This window comes from Anabrus simplex, chromosome 1, assembly GCF_040414725.1.
Source record: "Anabrus simplex isolate iqAnaSimp1 chromosome 1, ASM4041472v1, whole genome shotgun sequence".
NCBI classification, from domain to species: Eukaryota; Metazoa; Arthropoda; class Insecta; order Orthoptera; family Tettigoniidae; genus Anabrus; species Anabrus simplex.
In genome coordinates, this window is record NC_090265.1 from 1,386,157,419 (window position 1) to 1,386,183,878 (window position 26,460).

Here is a 26,460-nt window from a genome sequence, read left to right on the forward strand (position 1 = left end):
GTTGAACACCATAACTTTAATTGTGGACACCCGATATGTATGTATGTATGTATGTATGTATGTATGTATGTATGTATGTATGTATGTATGTATGTATGTATGTATGTATGTATGTATGTATGTATACTTACAGTCGTCCAAAGAATTTCGACAACAAAACTTGTCAGTGTTGTTAGTCATCATGTCTTGGCCACTTCAAATTTCGAATCCACCATCCGGCACTGTGCATGAATTATATTACACAGTACTAATGACAGATACAACGGGTGATTATCTGCTTGATCGATGTAACCTCTCGTACAGCATTACATGAATACAATACAAATTACTGTAACCGTTTCCATTCGACACACAAACGTCATTCTTGTCCGACCTACTATTCAATGAGAGTAATCAATCAATAGCTTTTGGAAACTAACGTCAATTCAATGAACAAATACCTAACCCCATAACAGAAATTAAAGTCATTCAACGTCTAGAAATATATTGCAACTATGTTTTTGCACTGATTCAAGAAGTAGACCCATAAAAAGCATAAAAAAGGTATTCAATATCACCTACGGAACAAAGTAATACAAAATGTTTCAGATTATATTTTGTCCGTGTATGTTACTGACAGAGGTTGTTTAGAAATCATGTGTTCAATGTTGACTAGCTAGTCTTAAAATAATAATTTGGGATTTTCAATAGGTCAAAACGTGATATAGTATCAAACTATTTGACTGGATGATGAAATCAATACACAAAAAAAAAAAACCCGGCAAAAATACTCGGGACGTCCTGTTCAGAATTTGTTGGTTTGAAGTTATTTCAGCAGTTCACGAATACTTTAACTGTACATTACATAACCGCCTTTACTAAGCATAATCTAAATTAGTTACACACTGTAAAACAATTTAACGAGTTACTTTATAACTACATTAATTCCACTGAGACTGAATATGACTGACTGACGATCGAAGCAATATTTTCGATAGAATGTGTTATACAAATAGTTTGTGAGTTGATGATTCCCGTGCGTATTTCAAAAAAACATATTTACAATACGACAACTCTGGAATGGGTTCTTGGGTATTTATTATTCAAAATCAATTAACAGCCTAGGGTTATATAGAAAGACCAAAATATCCAGCGAATCGACATGGGGTAGCAAACTTACATCAGGAGATCCTGAATCGAATTCCACGATAGGGACGTGCGCGATTTAAGCCTGGAATCGAGAGTGTCGACTCCAGTGACTCCAAACACCGGGGTCGGTTTGCATGAGACCTCGCAACTCCAAGCTAACCCGACACTCATTGCTGGGCCGCGTGTGCATAGCGAAGCACCGAAGATAACATGAATAATACGATGCATGTTTATGCTCATTTTCCCTGTGGGATTTTACGAGTGTTGTACAAGATAAGATAAGATAAGATAAGATGTTTAATTTAACCTGACAAAGTTACGCAGGCCTACAGCATGTACTCCATTATATTCAAACCAGTCTTAGCATAGAACACTCTTAATAGTAACAACTACATTTAAATGATGCAAGAAAGATAATATGATGAAGAAAAGAAATACACTGACTGACAGAGCAAATACAACACCAAGAAGGAGTGGACAGAACTTTATGCCAATTGCAGGGTAGACTGAGGTCACTGAGGTATGCTCATGATGTGAAATGCGCCGCTGTGCTGCGCACGCAGCGAACGATAAATGGGACACGGCGTTGGCGAATGGCCCACTTCGTACCGTGATTTCTCAGCCGACAGTCATTGTAGAACGTGCTGTCGTGTGCCACAGGACACGTGTATAGCTAAGAATGCAGGCCGCCGTCAACGGAGGCATTTCCAGCAGACAGACGACTTTACGAGGGGTATGGTGATCGGGCTGAGAAGGGCAGGTTGGTCGCTTCGTCAAATCGCAGCCGATACCCATAGGGATGTGTCCACGGTGCAGCGCCTGTGGCGAAGATGGTTGGCGCAGGGACATGTGGCACGTGCGAGGGTTCCAGGCGCAGCCCGAGTGACGTCAGCACGCGAGGATCGGCGCATCCGCCGCCAAGCGGTGGCAGCCCCGCACGCCACGTCAACCGCCATTCTTCAGCATGTGCAAGACACCCTGGCTGTTCCAATATCGACCAGAACAATTTCCCGTCGATTGGTTGAAGGAGGCCTGCACTCCCGGCGTCCGCTCAGAAGACTACCATTGACTCCACAGCATAGACGTGCACGCCTGGCATGGTGCCGGGCTAGAGCGACTTGGATGAGGGGATGAGGGAATGGCGGAACGTCGTGTTCTCCGATGAGTCACGCTTCTGTTCTGTCAGTGATAGTCACCGCAGACGAGTGTGGCGTCGGCGTGGAGAAAGGTCAAATCCGGCAGTAACTGTGGAGCGCCCTACCGCTAGACAACGCGGCATCATGGTTTGGGGCGCTATTGCGTATGATTCCACGTCACCTCTAGTGCGTATTCAAGGCACGTTAAATGCCCACCGCTACGTGCAGCATGTGCTGCGGCCGGTGGCACTCCCGTACCTTCAGGGCCTGCCCAATGCTCTGTTTCAGCAGGATAATGCCCGCCCACACACTGCTCGCATCTCCCAACAGGCTCTACGAGGTGTACAGATGCTTCCGTGGCCAGCGTACTCTCCGGATCTCTCACCAATCGAACACGTGTGGGATCTCATTGGACGCCGCTTGCAAACTCTGCCCCAGCCTCGTACGGACGACCAACTGTGGCAAATAGTTGACAGAGAATGGAGAACCATCCCTCAGGACACCATCCGCACTCTTATTGACTCTGTACCTCGACGTGTTTCTGCGTGCATCGCCGCTCGCGGTGGTCCTACATCCTACTGAGTCGATGCCGTGCGCATTGTGTAACCTGCATATCGGTTTGAAATAAACATCAATTATTCGTCCGTGCCGTCTCTGTTTTTTCCCCAACTTTCATCCCTTTCGAACCACTCCTTCTTGGTGTTGCATTTGCTCTGTCAGTCAGTGTATGTTAGCAATAATAACAGTAATAGTATTAATAAAATAATCAAACCTGGTGATATTATTGTACAGTTATATCACATTGAAAAACAAATCATATTATATGGCATATACAAAAACACATTTTACGTACATAAAATACATATGAATATCAAACACTGTTGATGTTTAGGCCATTAGTCCACACACGGGTTTGATGCAGCTTTTCATGCCACCCTGACTTTTTCATTTCTACATCCTATATCTATTCTAATCTGTTTGTCGTATTCACACCTCGGTATACTCCTGTCGTTTTACCCGCCTACACTTCCCTCAGAAACAAACTGTACAAGTCCTAGAAGTCTTAAGATTTGCCCTACCATTCAGTTTTCCTTCTGGTCAAATTTCGCCAAGTCGTTCTCCTCTTACCAATTCAATACAGTATCTCTTCATTCGTGATTTGATCTACCCATCTCACCTTATTCTTCTGTAACACCACATTTGAAAAGCTTCTATTCATTTTGTCTGAGCTAGTTATCATCCACATTTTACTTCCATGCAATGCACTGCTCCAGCCGAAAGTCTTCAAAAACGTCCTTCTATTTCCCGTATCAATGTTCGAAATGAACAAATTTATTTTCTTAAGAAAGGCCTTCCTTGCTTGTGCCAGTTTGCATTTTATGTCCTCCTGACATCATTAGTCATTCTACTACCTAAGTAACAATATGTATCTACTTCCTTTAAGACTTCATTTTCTAATCTAATATTTCCTCATCACCCAACTTTGTTCGACTGCACTCCATTACCTTTGTTTTGGATTTATTAATTTTCGTCTTGTACTTCTTCCCCCAGATCGTGTCCATACCGTTCAGCAATTTCTCCAAATCTTCTGCAGACTCAGATAATACATTAACGAACAGAAGGACACAACCTTTGATGGAGATTAACAGTACATTTTTTCCACTTCCACTATTATTGCATTATTTCTTGGGAAGTGGTCTGTTTTATAGTCGTATTTTTTGTTGTTGCTAACGACCTAGGGGGTTAATTAGGAAATGTAGTTTAAAGAACATTTTCACATGATTCATAGCAATAACCAAAAGATTAGTGAAACACGATTTTTTTTTTGCAATCGGCTTTACGTCGCACCGACACAGATAGGTCTTATGGCGAAGATGGTACATGAAAGGGATAGGAGTGGCAAGGAAGCGGCCGTGGCGTTAATTAAGGTACAGCCCCAGCATTCGCCTGATGTGATACACGAAGTATTCACTTATACAGGGTTTAAGGGAAAGTTATACTGAAAACGTGAGGGGAGTATATTAAGTGCATTTACTACAAACTGGTACAACTGCCAGTGAATAAAGATAAGGTGAATCTTTTCTGTTTTGTTTTACATCGCATGTGTACCGAGTGTTCATAAAAACATTTGTTCTCAATGCACTGTCAGACTAACAAACATGACACTGGTATCTGTGTCTATGATGTACAGTCAGTGTTTGTAAATTCGACCATTGCTTGTCTTCCGACTGCTATATTCTACATGACAAAGAACAGATTTATTATCTTCATAATCAAATTGAATAAATCCAACACAAACAGTATCTGACATCCAATATCTTATTCGTGGACGAAACAATAGAAATTCATCATGGAGAATCGCCATTCATAGATTATAACATGGCTATATTAAACTCAGGCGTTATGCCATGACCTCCAGTGTTTGTTACTAATTGAACTTAAAAAATATTATGATTTACCTTGGGAATAAGTCAATTTACTTCCTATCGTAAATAGCAAAGAATTATTTTCTTCTTCTTTCTCTTGATCTTTTCTCAGCAATACATGTAGATTCATCCCTGCTTTACGTCCAGATGCCCTTCCCAACACCAACCCTATGGAGACGGAAATATTACCTTGTTTCTGTGGTGGTCGCCAGTATGATATGTTGTATGTGAATGAAGATGTGAATTAAGACTAACAAAAACACCCAGCCACCGAGCTAGAGGAATTAACCAGACACGGTTAAAATCCCCAATCCCGACGGGAATCGAACCCGGGGCCATCTGAGCTGAAGACCAGTACGCTGACCATTCAGCCAAAGGACCGGACAAATAAAAAAGAATCTTTCCCTGAACACACCATATAGTGGGAATGGGGAAACAACATTCCATTTACGAATGTCAAAAGGTTGTTGGAGGTTTGAACCAAATAATATAGAAAACCTTATCCTGGGAAGCACTGGAATCGTTCTCTCGAGAACCGATATCAGAGTATGAATCATATTTTAAGATGTATACTTACGTGTAGTTTCCCCCGACAAATGCACTCGTAGAGTCGTTCTCGAGTGCCTAGAAAGGGTAGTGTGCCCGATAGGAGGATGTGTAGAAGTACACCCGCCGACCAGATATCTACAGGCTTGCCGTACGGTTGGCGCTTCACTACCTCGGGGGCCATAAAGTGAGGCGTTCCCACGCGGCCTGAAAACATCCATAATAATTCTCAATTCTACAAGAAGAGATTTATTTGAAGTACATGTGATGTTCAGAGCATTCTGATAAAACACACATACATATACACAAAAAAGTATAGAAGACAGAACCTGAAGAAGAGAAAGAAGAGAATCATACTTCGAGATAGCAAGACTGCTGCAGTACAGTTTATTTTAGGTCCATACAATGTCCATCTCAACAAATATGTTGTGCTACGTTAAGTAGTACTACTAAGTACTCCTACCTGACTGATCACAAAGACAGTTAATTATGACTGGTCGCTTTGCCATTTCAAAGGAAAGGGGAAGTTCCCTTATTTGCAGTGTAAAGTTTCTGGAAGTGACGCAGACATCACGACTCTTGCATTAATGACTGTGACACCAGCCATCTTACAGTAGTTGGATGTGTTACATTTTATTCAAAAATAACTTGCCCTTTTAGGGAGCAAGTTAATTTCTGTTTCCATTTGCATTCATTAAATAAATAAATAAATAAATAAATAAATAAATAAATACTATGAAAAATTCTAGAAAATGTTGCAATGTTTGGGCTGGGAAGAATTGAGAGAAAGAAGAAGAGCTGCTCGACTAAGTGGTATGTTCCGAGCTGTCAGCGGAGAGATAGCGTGGAATGACATTAGTAGACGAATAAGTTTGAATGGCGTTTATAAAAGTAGGAAAGATCACAATATGAAGATAAAGTTGGAATTCAAGAGGACAAACTGGGGTAAATATTCATTTATATGAAGGGGAGTTAGGGATTGGAATAACTTACCAAGGGAGATGTTCAATAAATTTCCAATTTCTTTGAAATCATTTAGGAAAAGGCTAGGAAAGCAACAGATAGGGAATCTGCCACCTGGGCGAATGCCCTAAATGCAGATCAGTATTGATTGATTGATTGATTGATTGATTGATTGATTTGTTCCCATAATAACGAGCTTTCACACATCAGCAATGAAACCCTGTATACGAAAACAGAAAGGATTGCCGACACAATAAGGAAAAGGAGAATTGACTTCTATAGGCACATCCTAAGAATTGATCCGGAAAGGATTAATAAAAAGGATCTTCGACTATTTCCGCAATAAGAAAACCAAGCCGAACTGGTTTAAGGAAACTGAGAAGGGCCTTCGAGAGTTCCAAATTACAGAAGAGACGCTTGTATATGGATCCGCGAAGAAAATAACCAAAGATAAAATAAAGGGGTTTCAGGACAGGTGAAGCCCAAACGACTATAAAGAATTTCTGAAGAAGGAAGGAAGGCAAAAGCTAAAAGGATGAAAAGGTACTGGGAGGGCAGGAAAAGAGACTCACTAACCATTGATTGATTTATCGTACCCCAAAGTAGGTGAAACGGACAAGAAGATGAAATAAATAAATAATACTAATAATAAATGCATAATTAAGTCCTCGCTTCCGAATATAAAGGTAAAGAGTCCAAACATGGCGCAGGTGGTTCATATTAAGAATGGATGGGATCTGCCTGGCAAATTAAAGAACTTATTTTTAGTGTAAAATCTACTACTCCGGCGTCACTTAAAGACCTATAGGAGATGAAGGGCCATTAAACACACAGGAATTCAAATACATGTGCTTCTTCTTATTATTATTTTTCTGGTACCGTCTCCTCATAGAAGGTTGGTGATCAGAACTGAATATTTTTTTCATAATTTGCGCTTCTCCGTGTTAGGGCTTCCGTATCGTGGATATCGAACCACTGACAGAGACTCCGCTCCCAGGATAATCTTCTCTAGCCGCGCACACGTTCCACTTTTGTCTTTCCTTCTATGACTAATTGCATCAGGGTGTATTTGTCATTTCGGAATATACGACCAAAATAGGCTGCTTTCCTATGTTTTGCGAGGTTACGACTACCAGGGGAGTAACGTTAAGACCTGCAGGGCCTGCAATACAGGCGAGCCCGAGCCTTTAAGGGGCCGCGCCGCAGACTCCTCACAAAAAATAAAAATAATGTATATCTAGCTTAAAGTCACTCTACACGAGAATGATCAGGGCGGTTTTGTACGATAAGTCAAAATAGTTTGTTCTTTTACAATATGTACGTAGAGGAATTGCTGTAGCTGTAGTTCATTGTATTGAGGGTAATACAGCACAGCTGCAAATAATGCCATCTTTCGCAACACGCTCTTCACAAGATATAAAATGATATTTTTATGATGTTTAGTGCACCCGAGATCGTACTATGCACAAATCTGTGTCGAACATTTAAGTTGCGCAACCCTACACGAAATGTAACCGACGCACCTCATTTACGTGCTTCTTGTGCAAGCTCACCATCCCAATAGTAATTCTTTATTCATCTGTTATTCGTATATCATTAATGACACCGTAAATTTGACAACGCATATTTATACAATTACCGAAATTTTAAATTAAAGTTTTAATGATTATATCAACAATATCGTGACCAACACTCATGATTTCCATATCGTTAAACATTATAGTGCCGGCCCCGTGGTGTAAGGGTAGCGTGTCTGCCTCTTACCCGGAGGCCCCGGGTTCGATTCCCGGCCAGGACAGGGATTTTTACCTAGACCTGAGGGCTGGTTCGAGGTCCACTCAGCCTACGTGATTAGAATTGAGGAGCTTCTGACGGTGAGATAGCGGCCCCGGTAAAGAAAGCCAAGAATAACGGCCGAGAGGATTCGTCGTGCTGACCACACGACACCTCGCAATCTGCAGGCCTTCGGGCTGAGCAGCGGTCGCTTGGTAGGCCAAGGCCCTTCACGGGCTGTAGTGCCATGGGGTTTGGTTTGGTTTTTTTTAACATTATAGTATATGTGTGGAAACCTCACAATTTTCTATCTCTAAGACTAACTAAAATGCGGATCTCGGAATTATCGGAGAATAATAATTACGATAAATTTAACGATATTTTCTTTGAGTGCTCCTGCGGTTAGGAAAATAACTTCCACAATCTTGATTTTGAAGCATTTATATATCTATATTAAAATTTTGCGTACCGGGCGAGTTGGCCGTGCGCGTAGAGGCGCGCGGCTGTGAGCTTGCATCCGGGAGATAGTAGGTTCGAGCCCCACTATCGGCAGCCCTGAAGATGGTTTTCCGTGGTTTCCCATTTTCACACCAGGCAAATGCTGGGGCTGTACCTTAATTAAGGCTACGGCCGCTTCCTTCCAACTCCTAGGCCTTTCCTATCCCATCGTCGCCATAAGACCTGTCTGTGTCGGTGCGACGTAAAGCCCCTAGCAAAAAAAAAAAAATTGCGTAAATAGGAAAACAAGTTCATTTATTGCAATTTTAATCCAACTTGACGTAGGATGTCCCATACAGCTTTTAGGCTCCAGTGTCGCCACGCAGACCCGAGTACACTAAAGAAATGGAAAGAATTACACGCGAAGGAGGTATCGTTTCGCTGCAAAACTTGTCATGCAGTTACAACTCAAGCAGAAAGAAAAATGATTAGGGTAGTGACATGAGTAGTTGAAGGTCTTGCCACAATGGGTCGTGAACGTTCTGCTACCCGTGGCGTATGTAAATCCTCCCAGAGGCTACTCGTACGCAGTGGAACGTTCCTTTCGGCTATGAGCGGTTCGTCACCACTCGAGATGCTTCTACGACGCAATCGAAAATATTTCGCCCAGGTATCAGAGTTTGAGAGGGGGCACATTACTGGAATGTGCGAAGCTGGATGGTTGTATCGATCAGTCTCCCAACTAGGTCGTTCTGACCACACTGGCAGGACGTTTCGGGACCAATGGTCCAGTGGTGCACGCATACACGGCAACTAACCTCATGACGTCCTCATGAAAAATACCACGGGTAGTTTTCGGGTCCGTCCTGTCAATATTTGTTATAAAATTCGTTAGTTTACAAAATTATTATTCGTACATACTTCGTATATATATAAAACAAAATATCTCATATTCTAAGATCTACCTAATCTACACTAAAAAGAAAATCGTAAAAAAATGTTTAAAAAACACACACACACTAAAAAGCTTCCTTAATAATGCTTACCTAAATAGCATTAATAGTTGTTATGGTTGTTCTTATTGTTGAAAAAAGCACTTTAAAAATTCGTATTAAAACCGTCGTTGATCTCTTGGATTAACTCAAAATAAAACATTTAATATCTTGGTCTGCTAGCTGTTTTTTTTTAAAAATGCTATTTGCTCGGGGCGTTGACCTATGGAGATCTTTTGACCCTACTTGGACCATATGTGAGGAACCTGCGTGTATTATATAAAGGGCGGAAGTGTAAAGTGTTGAATGTGGGGAAAGGAACGTTCAGGACAACACAAAACACCCAGTCCCCAGGCCAGGGATGTTAATCATTTATAATTAAAAAACCCTGACACGGCCGGCAATCGAACCCGGGGCCGCCGGGTGACAGGCGGACACGTTGCCCCGTACACCGCGGGGCCGGACTGCGCGCTGTTGAACATTCATCTAAAACATTCTTATCCAACACTAAGTAATGGATTTTCTATTCATAACACCTATTGAAATAAGTTGCAACCGAGCTCGATAGCTGCAGTCGCCTAAGTGCGGTCAGTATGCAGTATTCGGGAGATAGTAGGTTCGAACCCCACTGTCGGCAGCCCTGAAGATGGTTTTCCGTGGTTTCCCATTTTCACACCAGGCAAATGCTGGAGCTGTACCTTAATTAAGGCCACGGCTGCTTCTTTCCCACTCCTAGCCCCTTCCTATCCCATCGTCGCCATAAGACCTATCTGTGTCGGTGCGACGTAAAGCAACTTGAAAAAAAAAAGTTGCCCCTTGAATTGTAGGTGAATTGAAGTTGAACATACTCGTCGTATGATGGTGCTTGTCAAAATGTAAACAAAGTGGGTCAAACAATCCCTCAATCGTGGTTAGCCGGTTTGAGTCCCAGTGCTGAAAACATTTCGCCATCAGAATGTTGACCGGCAGGGTAGGATAGGTGCTGGTACACAATTTCTAATCACTACATTCCGGGCAAAAAGACCCATTTCCATTCCAAATCTCTCTGCAATGCTCATATGGAGTGAGAGCATATGACGCTGTTGATAATGATTCGTCCATCAGGTGGAGACGTTAAGTCTTGATCAGACCCCTTGGTGCTAGTTGACAGGAGCAGGTCATGTGCCGGCACCGGATTTTACCCTCCCCTTTTCCACCATCATATATCACGTCATTCATTTCACCTCAGTATCTACTCGGATGTGACTGAGGTCAGGAAGGGCAACCGATACTAAAAACTATGTACAAGGATTCATCTCACTTCATACCCGACTCCATGAAGAAAAGGGATAATGGTTGGACAGACACAAACAGTGGTTTTATGCATATTGCTTAGTCTATATATCTACGTACAACAGTTTAATAGTCATCGCAAATGTTTTTTGCTTTACGTCCCACTAACTACTCTTTTACGGTTTTCTGAGACGCCGAGGTGCCGGAATTTAGTCCCGCAGGAGTGCTTTTACGTGCCAGTAAATCTACCGACACGAGGCTGACGTATCTGAGCACCTTCAAATACCACCGGACTGAGCCAGGATAGAACCTGCCAAGTTGGGGTCAGAAGGCCAGCGCCTCAACCGTCTGAGCCACTCAGCCCAGCTTATTATTATTATTCCGGCTCCATGGCTAAATGGTCAGCATGCTAGCCTTTGGTCCAGAGGGTCCCGGGTTTAATTCCAGGCCGGGTCGGAGATTTTAACCTTAAATGGTTAATTCCCTTGGCTCGGGGATTGGGAGATTGTGCTGCCCCCAACATCTCTGCAACTCACACCACACATAACACTACCCCCCACCACAATAATACGCAGTTACCTATACATGGCAGATGCCGCCCACCCTCATCGGAGGGTCTGCCTTACAAGGGCTGCACCCGGCTAGAAACAGCCACACGAAATTATTATTATTATTATTATTATTATTATTAACTGAATTCCGTTTTCATATAATTCAATGCACAAAGGAAATGGTAGGAACATCTAGGAAATATCCCTGTTCTCCAATTTCACCGAGTTTGATTTGCACAGGCCTAACCGTCATGCCAATTAGGAATATTCCTAGTCGGAAGACAATCTTATTAAATGTAGAAAAGAGAGCGACAGGCTGCGTGGTTTGAGTCACGTAGCTGTCAGTTTGTGTCTTGGAGACAGTGTGTTCTAATCGCACATTCAACAGCTCAGAAGATGGTTTTCCGTGATTTCCCATTTTCACACAAGGCAAATGTTAGCTTGGGTTTGACCTTAATAAGGTCACGGTCACTTCCTTCCCAGTCCTAACTCTTTTCTATCCCATCGTCGTCATGACCTGTCTATTCCGATGCTACGTAGCGTAAATATCACAAAGAAAACAACAACAACAACCTACAAGCTCCTTACACATATTCCTCATAATATTCCGAAAGGAAACGTGCGTGACATGCTATTTGCATTCATTGAATTACTGTATTTAGAGAATTGTTTGCTGCAAGAATGAATGTTCAGCGTCCTTGCCTTCGGTACAGTGGGGTTCGGGTTCGATTCCTAGCCGGGCCGAGGATTTTAACTGTAAGGTTAATTCCTCTAGCTTGAGGGCTTGGTGTTTGTGTTCCTTTTAATGCACTTCTCTTCATATACATACAACACACCACACTACCAACCACCACAGTAACATGCAATACATCGCTCCACGTAGTGTTGGCGTCAGGAAGGGAATCCGATCGTAAAACTGGACGAATCCACCCCAATACCTACACCAATAAAGGGTGAAAGTAGCCACAGAAGAAGAAGAAGAAGAAGAAGAAGAAGAAGAAGAAGAAGAAGATTGCCTTTAAATAATCATTGGACGATCAGAATTTAGCTTTAAAAATGAGGCTAATTATGAGCTAGTTAATCAATCGATACGGGTCCCTTGGTGTAAGTACCCTTAAATGTCAGTCAACAGTTATATTTTTCACTTCTGTAAACTTCAGCACAGGAAGCGAGCACCTAATCAACTTATCTGCAGTCGGCATAGTCAGCCGGTACGAATCTTAGTTCCTGGACTTGGTAACTTTGTTGAGCATTTGTGATTCAAAATTTCTCCACAGTCTCTGATTTCCCCTGTTGCAGCATACCTCAGCGTGTCATGTTTTATCGTCAATGTATATGACATCTCTAAACTTGCGAAGATGGCCTACATGATCAGGTGATACGATATCTCACTAAACTATGTGATATCCCCATCCCTTCCGCTTTCACTGATGGAACTACAAAATATTTTGAACATACACGCGAAAGCTCAACCCAAACCCCAACTGCTGCTGTGTTACCTAATCTGGAGAGATGAGTAATTTCCCTTGGGAACCTTGTTCATTTTACATCAGATTTTTATTTTTCTGACTGTAATCAGTTTTATAGCCGATGGGATATAATTCTCTCCGGTGTATATTATTATTTCATAAAAGTAGCTTAAAATAACACCTTTCAGTTCACCCTGGTTATAATTCTTGATGGAGGAATCAAGCCGCATACTTGAACCACCCTGCCGTACAGTCTACACAAACACCCACTCCCAAGCCACGTACACCTAAATACAGATCCATGCTTGTTGTACAATGCTACAACTGCCTTAAACTACGCCACTCTGCAGCTACCTGCAGATCTTCCACCCGCTGCAAGATATGTGGCGGTGGAGTCTCCTCTAAAAAATATTTTTAAAAAAATGCTTCACGTCGCACCGACAGAGATAGGTTTCATGGCGACGATGTGGTAGGAAAGAGCTAGGAGTGAGAAGGAAGCAGCCGTGGCCTGAATCAAGGTACAACACCAGCATTTGCCCGGAGTGAAAATGGAAAACCACGGAAAACCATCTTCGGAGCTGCTGACGGTAGGGTTTGGACCCACTATCTCCCGAATGCAAGCTGAGAGTAGTGCGACCCTAACCGCATGGCCAACTTGCTCGGTAGTCTCCTCTTCATTACTGGCGTTATTGAACACTGTCGTCGCATGCACTGTCTAGAAAGCACAATGCTTTTAAAACTTCCGCGTTTTTGTAAATCACCCGCCCAAATACGGTACCGAAACTGGACATGAAACGTATTCGAATCAACGAGGTTAGAGTTTGCACGAGTACAGGAACATAAATTTGGCAATATTAACTCACAGGCGCGTATAAAAATAGCACAGGCTTTGCGGTAAGTTTTCCTTACACACACAAGCAGTTCCTACATTCTTATTTCCGGCGTGCCTCCGCCCACTTTAGTTATACACAATAGCTCCCATGTGCTGAGTGCTGGAACTTTCCCCATTGTAGCGTGCCGGTGTTATGTCGTCTTGTAACTCTGCTGTACTCGAGCAGTTCTGTAGCGAGGATTTGTAACTTTTTAAGTTACATGTACAGTCCCTAAAAAAAGGAATAAGCGCATAGTATTGAATGTTCCTCGCATTTAATATTATATCAGACTTATTTTTAATTATTATCAAAACATAATTCACCTCCCACGACTAAACCCATCCAAGATATCCACAACAGACATTACATCTATAGGTTAAAACGTATCAGAGAACATTGCACTTCCAAGGAACATACGCAATACCACGTGATCTTTCTCTCCTTTTCTGTCTTTTTTTTTTTTTTTTTTTTTTTTTTTTTTTGAACGAATGTACGCTCAACGCACAAAGAAGACAACTTTCTTTCAAAATCATCTTGTTTGAAATGGGATGAACATATTGTGCACGTGGTAAGATTCCAAGTAGCACCTCTTCGGTTAGCGGTTATCTACACTTTACGAATATATTCGCGTTTCGAGAATATATAAAATTAAATATTTCTTTGCAGGCCAATTTATTGTGCGGTTGAGTGTACAGCTGCAAGATATTATAAGGAGTCGAGAAACTATCGCTCTGCAAGAAAGATAATTTATTCTCAATGCCAAAGAATAATTCATGAGGCAATGCAAAAATTCTGCCCTACTTCTGTATCATCCTAACTCTGGTCTGGTACAAACCACTCCTTTTTCCCTGACGACGGAAACACCCAGCCCAGCTGGCCTATACTGGCCTCCCATTCCACCAAAAGAATCTTTTTTTTTTTTTTGCTAGGGGCTTTACGTCGCACCGACACAGATAGGTCTTATGGCGACGATGGGATAGGAAAGGCCTAGGAGTTGGAAGGAAGCGACCGTGGCCTTAATTAAGGTACATTTGCCTGGTGTGAAAATGGGAAACCACGGAAAACCATTTTCAGGAATGCCGATAGTGGGATTCGAACCTACTATCTCCCGGATGCAAGCACACAGCCGCGCGCCTCTACGCGCACGGCCAACTCGCCCAGTCCAAAAGAATCTTATCCCTCTTCATGATTAAAGGACAATTAGGAGGTACAACAATCAGATGTATCTAGATCTACATAAGCAGAGTTTGCTCCATAAGAACGGTTTCTTGAAGTGTTAGTAAACGATTCTTCATGAGACGGTTGAGGCGCTGGCCTTCTGACCAGAACTTGGCAGGTTCGATCCTGGCTCAGTCCGGTGGTATTTGAAGGTGCTCAAATACGTCAAGTTGTGTCAGTAGATTTACTGGCACGTAAAATAACTCCTGCTGGACTAAATTCCGGCACCTTGGCGTCTCCAAAAACCGTAAAAGCAGTCAGTGGGACCCAAAGCAAATAGCATTATTATTATTATTATTATTATTATTATTATTATTATTATTATTATTATTCATGTTCTGCTACTTTCTTACGCACTGGTGGGGTTGAGGGTGAGGGTGAGGATAATTACCCAGTTGTACTTCCTGTTCAAACCACTACCACCACCACCACCACCACCACACTGACATCAACCCTATGAGAAGAGATACACTCACTATTGCGTGTTTCTGTGGTGGTTGATCGTGTTTTGTGTACATGAAGACGTGTGTACTGAGGCAAACAGAAGCACTCAGTTTCCGAACCAGAGGTAATTACCAGACGCAGCTGAATTCCCTGACGAATAGAGGGACGAAAGTTACTTAGAGACCGCAATGGATTCGACCGCGGAGTATTAGGAAATATGAAGAAGTCGAAGTTTTTTTTGCTATTTGTTTTACGTCGCACCGACACAGATAGGTCTTTGGCGACGATGGGATAGGAAAGGCCTATGAAGTAGAAGGAAGCGGCCGTGGCCTTAATTAAGGTACAGCCCCGGCATTTGTCTGGTGTGAAAATGGGAAACCACGGAAAACCATCGTCAGGGCTGCCGACAGTGAGGCTCGAACCCACTATCTCCCGATTACTGGATACTGGCCGCACTTAAGCGACTGCAGCTATCGAGCTCGGTAAAAGTCGAAGTTCAGGCTCGATATATTATTATTGCAAAATAAGAGGCGAAGGAACAGAATAGGCTAGAATTTTAACTGCGAATAAAGTGTTACGAACACAGTTAATTTGCAATGGCTAATAGACCTTACATTTATGGCAAATTAAACTATGAATGGTCGTGTTGATGAGAGCTATTTCTTGAACAACAAACAAACGGAAATGAATGAGAAATTACTGAACATCAATCTGTCCGTGACATTACAAGACCAGTGATATTTTCTCTGTAGTTTCCCCAAATCTACTATATTTTCGCATACTGAGCCATGAGCGTGTTCAAAGAGCACCATTCATTTTAATACGGGATAGACGAAATCCCTTACTTTTATTTCCGTACGGTTTACAACATCGAGGTAGCAGAGCAAAAAGAAAACAAAGGAAACTATCCCATTCCTCATTTCCCTAGTACAACTCAGTGACGCCGAGGTTATCTAGGACAGCTGATGATGGATTTGTTAAGGATCCAAGCAGCCTTCATACATACATACATACATACATACATACATACATACATACATAGGCCTACATATGTACCCCCCTGTGGGTGGGAGCTGCAGAATACATCCACGGAATCTCCTGCCTGTCGTAAAAGGCAACTAAAAGGGACTAAAAGCGGGACCATGGGTTCTCAAACTGGGAGCGTCGTTTGACGACCACGGTTCCCCTAGCTGAGTCTGGCATTGATTCCACTTACTTGTATCAAGCTCCTCGCTTTCAACTTTCCTATCCGACCTGCCTTGGTCAACTCTCGTTCTTTTCTGACCCTGAAAGAAGGCCTATTAGGTTTGCGAGGTCTGGGAAGACGTTAATTTTCACGTCCTTCGAGGTCTTTCCTCTCTTTGTCTGATATCTTCATTTTTTGAAGTGTCGGTCCTCTTCCATTTTCCTTCTGATTAGTGTTAATAGAGGATGGCTGCCTAGTTGTACTTCCTTTTAAAACAATAATCACCACCACCATACGTGCATACATAGATACACACATAGCGCGAGTGACTACGTGCTTTGAGTCACCTAGATATAAGCTTACATTCGAGAGATAGTGGGTTCGAACCTCACTGTCGACAACTCTAAAGATGGTCTCCCATCTTCACACCAGGAAAATGTTGGCGCTGTAGCTGAATTCAGGCCATGGTCATTTCCTTTCAATTCTTTGTTATTTCCTATCCCATCGTCGCCGTAAGACCTATCTGTGCCGGTACGATGGAGAAAATGCTACTTGTTTAACGCCGCACTAACAGATCGAAGGATTTTGGCGTCGAAGGGATGGGATTGGGAAATAAGCGGTTATGACCATATTTAAGGTACAGCTCCAGCATTTTCCTGGTGGGATTCGAACCCACTATCTTCCGAATGCAAGCTCACAGCTGCGCAACCTTAACAGCACAGACAACTCGCTCGCCAAAAAACCCATACACACACACATACATACATACATACATACATACATACATACATACATATGTATGTTTAGTCATCAGCCCGAAGGCTGGTTGGATCCTCAACAGTTCCGCCATGAGCTGTCATAGATGGCCTAGGCATCACTGAAGAGGCGTACTAGGGAAATGAGGAGTGAGGTAGTTTCCCGTTGCTTTCCTCACCGAGCCAGAAATTGCTATTACATATCAGTCTGCCAAGCCCACGGAAATGCATGCACCAACCGACCCTATGAGCAACAGTTTCACACCATTCATAGCAGGGACTGGCTGCGTAAGGAATGGCATTACTAGCATCGCTCATACCTCAGTCACTTTCATTTTTTCAAAGCCAAGGATAAGACAGAGACAGATCAATGAAAGTAACAAAATTGCTCTAGCCAATACCAGAAGACTTAGTGCAGTGTAAACACTAGGTCCCGCCAGCAAAGGCATACTTACCTCTCGAAATTTGATAATTCAAGCACCTTGTAACATTCAGAAAAATCATGGCTACTTAGTGTAATCTAAGGATTTACCTTTCTGTCTATAACAGTAAGAAACTGCAGAAACTTAAACAGTTTGGATTTTTTGTCTTACTGAGCAAAATCTGTACGGCAATAAAAATATTTCTAAATAATAATAATAATAATAATAATAATAATAATAATAATAATAATAATAATAATAATAATAATAATAATATCCACAACAACACAATATAAAATATCAACAAGCAAGCTTGGTCAATGACACAAAATATTAAACAGAATGGAATTAAATTGTAAGTACCAAATGGAATATACGACACAGCACTGTCCATTGTGTGTTCATTTACAAGCCTAACACCTGAAAAATCACCGCTAGGAAATTTAAGTAATCAACATGCTTACGAAGTAACAGCTACATTATTTAAATTTTTAAGAAGGATAACTACACAGCAATTTATGTAGTTAAGAGAAAATAAATCGTATTTAAAAAAAAAAAAAAAACAGAACGTAACATAGGCTAACGAAGTTAATGAAGGTGTAATAGACTACGTAGCAACACCAACTGCACAACTGCCATGCACTTTGGAGTTAAGCATGTCAAGGTTTACTTACAACGCATCAATACAAGACAATAACATCAAAAATACTCACCTGAATAATTACACTGTTCTATAGTAGTATAATATACATAAAACATCTAGTATGAAACATGTATAACAATAAAATAAATTAATACCTTATTCTAGTAAGCAACAGCAGTAGCAGGTAGTTTGCTAAGCCAATTGAACGAAAAATAAGAATGCAATGGTTATTCCTTCATTATGCCTTCCTTTCACAGCTCCTCTACTGCAATTGTGTATCTGAGCGGGATGCTACTTGTGCTGGCAATCCTGTAACGACATGTGTACAGTTGCTGAAACTGGAGTGGCTCTTAAAGATGGCGGCCCGCTAGTAAAACTGGACTTGTTACGATGTATGTTCTGTTATTCGATTCCTGTGGGCGACAGATGTGTCACCGGCAAAAATCCACGGTGATATGGGCGCTGTGTTTGATGAAACTGCCATGAATCGCAACAATATGGCGAACTGGGCTCGACTATTTTTTATTTTATTTTTTATAATTTGCTTTACGTCGCACCGACATTATAGCGATGACGAGATAGGAAACGGCTAGGAAAGGAAAGGGAGTGGCAGCGGTCTTAATTAAGGTACAGCCCCAGCAACTGCCTAGTGTGAAATTGGAGAACCACGGAAAACCATCTTCAGAGCTACCGACAGTGGGGTACAAACCCACTATCTGCCTAATGCAAGCTCACAGCTGCACGACCCTAACCGCACGGCCACCACACTCAGTGGGAAGAGATCAGTGATGCTGAACGCAGCGGGTCACCCTCAAACATCCCACACATCTCTTTCTCGTTTGAGAAAACATCTTGGAAGACACAGGTTTCATTCAGATGAGGATATGCAGCACGAGGTAGGAACCTGGCTTCGACATTAGGACCTGATTTCTACGAGACAAGCATCGTGAATCTCGTAAAGCACTGGTATAAATGTCTCGACCAGACGAGAGTCTATGTTGGGAAATAGTGTGTGTGTAGCGCCCTCTAAAATATGCAACTGCAGTAGAAAAGCTGTTAAAGAGACAGTAAAGCAGTAAGTATTCTTCCAGCAAAAACCTACTGTATTGGAATTTAGAGGCTTTGCATGCTTATTATCCAATCATCCCTTGTAATACTGACATTAAACATTTCTACTGATCTATATGAAATACCCAAACGTCTACTAAATACCATTGGATTCCGTTGCCTCTGCCCCCTCAATCTCCTCCTCATTATTAGAATTAGAAGCTAAAAGAGAGAAACAAGGAGAGAAGTGACAGTACAATAAAAAAGAGTGAAATACAAACGCACAAATACAACAAACACATCACAAGACAACACATCAAACGAGACATCCCGTTCATTCCAGTGTCATGCATCTGGCAAAACAAGATACCATATTGATGGTAAAACATACTAAAACAAAAAACTTCACACAAACGAACACTTCAAATTGACAACATACAGTAATAATTTAATTTCTGACCACACACTCTTAGCAATTAAACTTCAACAAGACTGTTGTCATTCTTTATACAGAGTGGTCGGAAACGACGAGAACCCGGTACATGAGCGTTACAGCGTTGGTCATACTGATAAGTAATTTTAAAAATCCGTCAATATCTCGCACCGTTGTCATTTTATCAGCTCCTGAAGTTAGCCAATCAGATCGCTTCGCGGGCAAATTCAAATGGACTTTACGAGGCGGTGTTGTTAAATCTGCAGGTGGCTTGGTCGGGTTGAGAAATGAGCATCAAACACTAACACACCGTGAGTTTCAGTCAGTGCCACCGTAGCGTGTTTGCTATCCTATCAGCAGGGAGGTCCTCCCCTGGAGAAGTTCATTTCTTCTATTGGCGCTATCAAGCCTGTCATAAGCCACGTGCAGATTTAGCTACACCACCTCGCAAAGCCCATCTGAAGTCGCCCGTGAAGCGATCTGGTTGGCTAACTTCAGCAGCTGATAAACTGACAACGAAGTGAGATATCGACGAATTACTTTTTTCAAATTACTTATCAGTGTGACCAACGCTGTAATGCTCATACACCCGGTTCACGCGACCACCCTGTATAATTAATCCACCAAACACCACAAAGTTTCTCTGATTATAAATCGGAACCACGCCTTTCCACAAAATTGGTTGGGTTGCAAGAGATATTAAATGAAATATTTAAAGGTAGGTAACTTAGGTGGAAATGTTTTTCTCCTCCGTTCGAATATATGTTTCAACGTAGTGGATTATATCAGATAGATTAAGAACAATGCACTCTTGGGATATACCGGTAAGATTATGGAGAATATTGTGGTAAGCATTACGAAAAAAATGTCTCTCTCCGCAGAAATTGCATTACAGAAGCAAATAAAATTTTTGTGACCTTAAGCTATTCACCTCAGTAAGTCCCATAGTTTTTCCTATCACTTCGTCAATATAGGAAAAATCTATATCTCACAGAACGTCGTCTTTTCAGATTATCATGTGGGTAATAGAGTAATAGAGTAATAGAGAAATAAATACTCGTGAAGAATTGAAGAGACGGCAGGGAAATTGAAATTATTTCGAGATACTGAAAAATTGAGTAATGGAGGTTCGAGACATCTAGGTTCGACTGTAGTTCAGTAGAAAGACAGCTATTACTTGTATGTCAGAAGTGGGCGGTGAGTTAGCACTGATGTGGAATGACAGAAAGACCACGCTTTGCAGAACAGTTTCCCTAATTGCCCTCAACGGGGAACTTAAACGCACTCTACAATGTGATGGTAGTAGTACCAGACCTGTAGCTTAGATCCTTTCCAACAGAACAAAGATGGCCTAGGCCACCGTAGCTCAATTGGTAGAGCAACCGACGCAAAATCGGGAGGTTGTGGGTTCGGATCCCACTGGTGTCTGGTTGGCCATTTTTGTTCTGTAGTTAACATCTCTTCAACACGTACTAAATGTACGTAACGCGACCTAATAGGTTGAAAGTCGGTTTCGATTACAATGCGGTCGTGAAAATTAATAGTCATAGACATAGATATGTTTACATAGTGGCTATCTGTCCACCCGTGGTGCGTTGACCATAGGCAGTTGAAGCTGCATGAAGCCTCTCCTAGACTGTCAGTAGACGAGGAATTAAGTGCAGTAACTATTCTTCGATCCTAAACACAGAGTCAGTCGAATGTAGGTATTTTTACAGCAATAACTGTTGTTGAAAATTACGTGGAAGAAAGGAAGCTTAAGAGTGAAAACCAGAAACTACAGTAACGGGTTTTCCCAAGGTGAAAACGGAGGTATGTTTATGTTCCTCTACTGTATGTATTCTGTCTTCAACGACTTGCTATAATAAGTGCTGTAATTAAAATGATAAAATAGAGTTCGTTTTTATATGGTTAAATAACATTTATTACAGTATCAACAAGTAGTTACACGTGATTCGATTATGTGCAATCCTCAAAGGCAGAAATTCTCTGTATCTCGGAATTTCGATAACTCGGAATAAAATTCAGCTCCCGAGGTGATGTGAGATATCGAGGTTCGACTTTATTAGTATAAACTTTTCATCTGATTTCGAAGAAAATGCCCTTTCTCTTCAGTATTTTCCTGGAAATATCTGGAGGTAACGAAAATATATGAGTACTTTATGTTGAAATAATCACAGCAAAAATAGAAATAAAGAAATCCAAATTCTAACAAAAAGAATTAAATCATTTGTGCAAATTACACCGCAATTTAATATCTATAGGTAACACGGACAAATCATAGAGATGTATTTTGTGTGTGGAATCCTGTCAAAATTGTGTTTCTCTGCATAATAACCGCATGATACCATCGTGTATGCGATAAGGGACAATCTGAACATTTTGCATCACCATTTGTAGTTTTAAGTAGTAGAGAATGTTTCACTTATTTCGAATTGATTTGGCGGTATTGTACTATTTGAATTTCACTAAAATTTGTAATAATTTTAAAGCAATAGCTGGACTCTTATGGTCAGCTGTATATCATCAGACGAATGCAATTATTTTATCACTCAGATAACATAATTTTACTTCATTTATATTACTATTTATGCACATCCATGACACAATATAGCAGTAATTTGGCTCCGTTTACCGCCAGTGAGTATCAAATGTGTCAATACAATATGTCGACTTCATAAGGTAGACAGACACACGTATTATTTCTTTAATTACCTGAAATTTGAATATTTATCTATTACTATTCATAACACTTTATATATTAGAAGACATTAAACGCTGAAGTCAGTGAATTTAGAACACGATAAAATTAATTGCTGAATCACCAGTCTCTTTCATAAAAAGTTATTGTATTCAAGGACTGATGAACCCTATGTTACGTCGAGACCTCGAATCCCCTTATAATAATAATAATAATAATAATAATAATAATAATAATAATAATAATAATAATAATAATAATAATAATGGTGTGTGGCCTTCGGAGAGGCCTGGTGCAGGTCTTTTGAAGTGACGCCGTATAGGCGAACTGCGCATCTGTGAGGATGGGGCCCTACCTGTGTTAAATTCTAATGGTGAATACGGAACACATACTCAGCCCCCGAACCATTAAAATTAACCAACGAAGGTTAAAATTCCCGACCCGTCCGGGAATCGAACTCGGAACCCACTAGACCAAAGGCCAGCACGCTAACTATTTTGCCTCGGAGCCGGACATGATGATGATGATGATGATGATGATGATGATGATGATGATGATGATGATGATGATGATGATGATGATGATGATGATGATGATGATGATGATGATATTTGTTTGTCAAAGAATTTTCCTAACAAAATGAAGAAATACGAAACCGGGAAAGGTGAACGATTAGAAACAGCAGAAACAAGGGAAAAGTAATATCTGTGAAGTATCCGTAGCGACCACATCCATGATATACGAACAAGGGGGAAAATGGTGAAGAACTAGTATGCCGGTAGAAAAATTGAAATATTATGGAATTATCTACTTGGTACGCAAGACTTTGATACGTCAATAAATTCCTTAATAAACAGAAAGTCCTCGATTCTCCGTCCACTTCGTTCGAATATGCAACTCAAATGACAGCCTAAAGAATGGGCAAAGACGCTGATATAATACTTTACCTATTTTACCATTACTCTAGAGAACCCGCGCTGCTCCGCAACAGTCGTTATAAATAGGTCAGATAACTCGTCTTGATATGCCTGTTGTAGTCATATTGTTTTGTCTGCCCTTTTCAATGGTTTTGTGAACAATTAATAAGAAACGTGTTATGGTATGACGCAGTTCGTAGTCAGAATTCATCCATTCTGACGTCATCATGCCGTCTGATTGATAAAATTGTATCCACATATTCGCTTTTTCATCCTGAAGTTCTTGATGTAAAGCTTGGTATTGTGTCGTAGAAAGCAATGGTATTTTTAACCGCAGTTCTTCTATATAGAACAATTGTCTTGTGGGCTCATAGGTTAGTCTCGAAGAAGCTTTTTTCGCCAGGCTAGAGAACGTTTTTAAGATTAATGGCCTTAGGTAGATTATTCTTCGATAGGCGTTCCCAGATAACGTCTAAGGCGTGTGTCTTGATGGGGTCTGTTCGTACGTAGACCTTTTACTCTTAGCAGCATGCAAGTTATTCGGAACTCTATGTCATCTGTTGAATATACCTGGAATCTGGGAGAGGTTAGAGAATCAAAGAGTATTTAGCAGGGAATAGTATTCTTCCGTGATCAGAGGAAGTGTATACTCTCTGGCTTGACGGGCAGTAATCAAACATGGCTGCATGCAATGACATTACTTCCGATGAAAGTCACATATATCAGAACATTAATTAAAGTGTTCGTCGCTTAGCAACCAGCTAAGTACAGCATATATGCGGGTTAGGGTAGGCCTTCGCCTGCAATTATTTATGTGATCATTTGATTATTTTATTTTATGATTACGCAAAGTTGGCTGAACTTAGAAACCTATCATTGTCTCATGATTCACATTCCGGAGAGAATAAAACAAAAATAAGGTAAACCGGTCCAGTAGAACGGACAGATGGATTTCTCAAAGCTGTTTTTAGTAAAGGTTTTAAATGTGTAGATTAAGTAAGACCAATTGATTTCGTTTCAGTTCGTTTATTTAAAACTGGCTTTCTGGTATTGCTAATACTGTCACCGCCTACATGGCAATTTTATCCGGTGTTCTAACATTTAGGGGCTACCTGGCCGAGGCGTTAAAGGCGTGCTCGGTTTGCCCGGAAGGACGTGGATTCGAACCCCCGTCAGGAAGTCGTAAAATTTAAGAAACGAGATTTCCACTTCCGGAGGTGCATATGGCCATGAGGTTCACTCAGCCTACACCAAAAATGAGTACCACGTTAATTCCTGGCGGCAAAGGCGGCCGGGCGTAGAGCTAACCACTCTACCCTATCACGTGCCGAGGTTAATAATGGTGGAAGCCTTTACCTTCCACTCCTCCAAGGGCCTTCATGGCCTGTACGGAGGTGACTTTGCTTTGTTTTGCTTTGTTCTAACATTTAGCCGATCTAACCGACGTATGTTTATTACTGTTAATTTGTATGGTACTAAATCTGGTTAATGATTTAAGGAAGGACTAGGTAAATAATTAATACCAAATCTGCCATCTCAAATCTCTCTAAGGTAGAGACTTGGATCTAATATCCGCAGCTGTGCTTTGTCTACGAGTGCTCCCGTCTACAGATTCTTAAATCTTCAGATAGCTATTTCTAGGTGTTTCGGGAAATATTGTTGTATTATTTACCGCGAGCAATACGTTTAAAAAAACTGCCGTCGGTATAAAAGTGATGGTCTTCTTGTACGAGAGCGTCCTGCAACAATAAGGCAACGAAAATTACCCAAACGAAGAATAAACAGCAATGGTACAAATAGTTGGCTAGGGTGGAGGAAACCTTCCTGCTGTACTGGAAATAAGCGGAAAACGGAGACGGATGAAACTTTCAAAATTATTAATTTTAACGATATATTCGCAACGCATCGGACTAACAGTTAAACAACATTGGCCGCTATCATGGTGGGAGGTAGACCACTTCACTATACGTGAGTTGTGAGACTTTTCACTCAAAACAACATCAGGGGACAACGACAGCGCCCCAAAATCACAACAATGGTACAGTGAGGGGTTACCAACTACATACAGTTAAGCAAAATAAAGCGTAGTTACTTTTTGAATGAATGTACATTCGCTTACTCACACACCCAAGTAAACACAGTGCAAGTGTCTCCCTTACAACCACTAACACTATTTGGTTACATTATAAGCCCCATACTGAAATTAACAACAGAAAGCTGCAATTATAATGCACGCTGTGTGAGCATTGTCTGGAACAGAAGTCTTAAGTCAAAATTTCTGTATCAATTCATGTCCTACAGCGCAGACTCTGAAACGGTCGACTGTAGGAAACCGCAAACTCCGGAAGAGGCACACTGGTGCACCGGGTTTGCAAACCAATTTCTTCCTCTTGTTCACCTTACAGGGTAAATGCAGAGGAGGGGATACACGGATCACAGGGGAGATGATATTTCAATATTCCAGATGATCTAGTTGCAAGAAAAATCTATGCTGTCCTTAGCAAGAAGAGGGCTCTTCCACTACCTGGATTTTATATTTCGGATATAAAAAATAAACATTAAGGATCTGACAGTGGGGTCTTGATTAGCTCAGTGGCTTAGCTGTTGACTTTACAAACGGTAGGCTGTGGTTCGAAACCCGGCCGACCTTGGGTTGACATTTTTATCTAAAAGTCACGTAACGTCATGGCGGGCCTTAAAAGACCCTAGTAAAATGAACCTGGGTGGCTCTAGTGACCCCTTAAGTATGTGGGGTAAGGTGAAGAAAGTGATAAGTTTTAAGGGACATTAGCAATTCCATGGAATTTTTCTATCCTAACAAGCCATTTGCACTCTCTGTAGTATACACTACATTCAATGATTTCGATTAAATTAAACGTATTTTCATTAGTCGTATTCAGGATCATCGCAACTTATTCTGACGAGCACATACCACTACACTTAAAGAGCCACAATTTTAATCGATTATTCCAGAGAACTTAACCTTTACCACCCCTGAAACCCCTGTGAGATGGAACCATTATTATCTACGCCCTATGCACAGCTACGAGATAGAATTCAAGAATTGGACGGTGATTTGGGGACATTCAGTATAACGCAGGAAAAGGGAACTGATTTTACAAAAATAT

General features: G+C 41.3%; 1 protein-coding gene and 1 non-coding gene across 2 annotated transcripts in view; one reads left to right on the forward strand and one right to left on the reverse strand.

The window, feature by feature from the left end:
- Positions 1-26,460, reverse strand: part of LOC136859346 (peripheral plasma membrane protein CASK) — an 842,635-nt gene that overhangs the window by 82,435 nt on the left and 733,740 nt on the right. The window contains exon 6 of the mRNA XM_067138692.2: positions 5,268-5,443. Coding sequence (XP_066994793.2) covers positions 5,268-5,443 — 176 coding nt within the window. The remainder of the gene's footprint in view (positions 1-5,267; positions 5,444-26,460) is intronic.
- Positions 21,069-21,142, forward strand: TRNAL-CAA (transfer RNA leucine (anticodon CAA)). Its single transcript has one exon. It is a non-coding gene; the product is annotated as a tRNA-Leu (tRNA).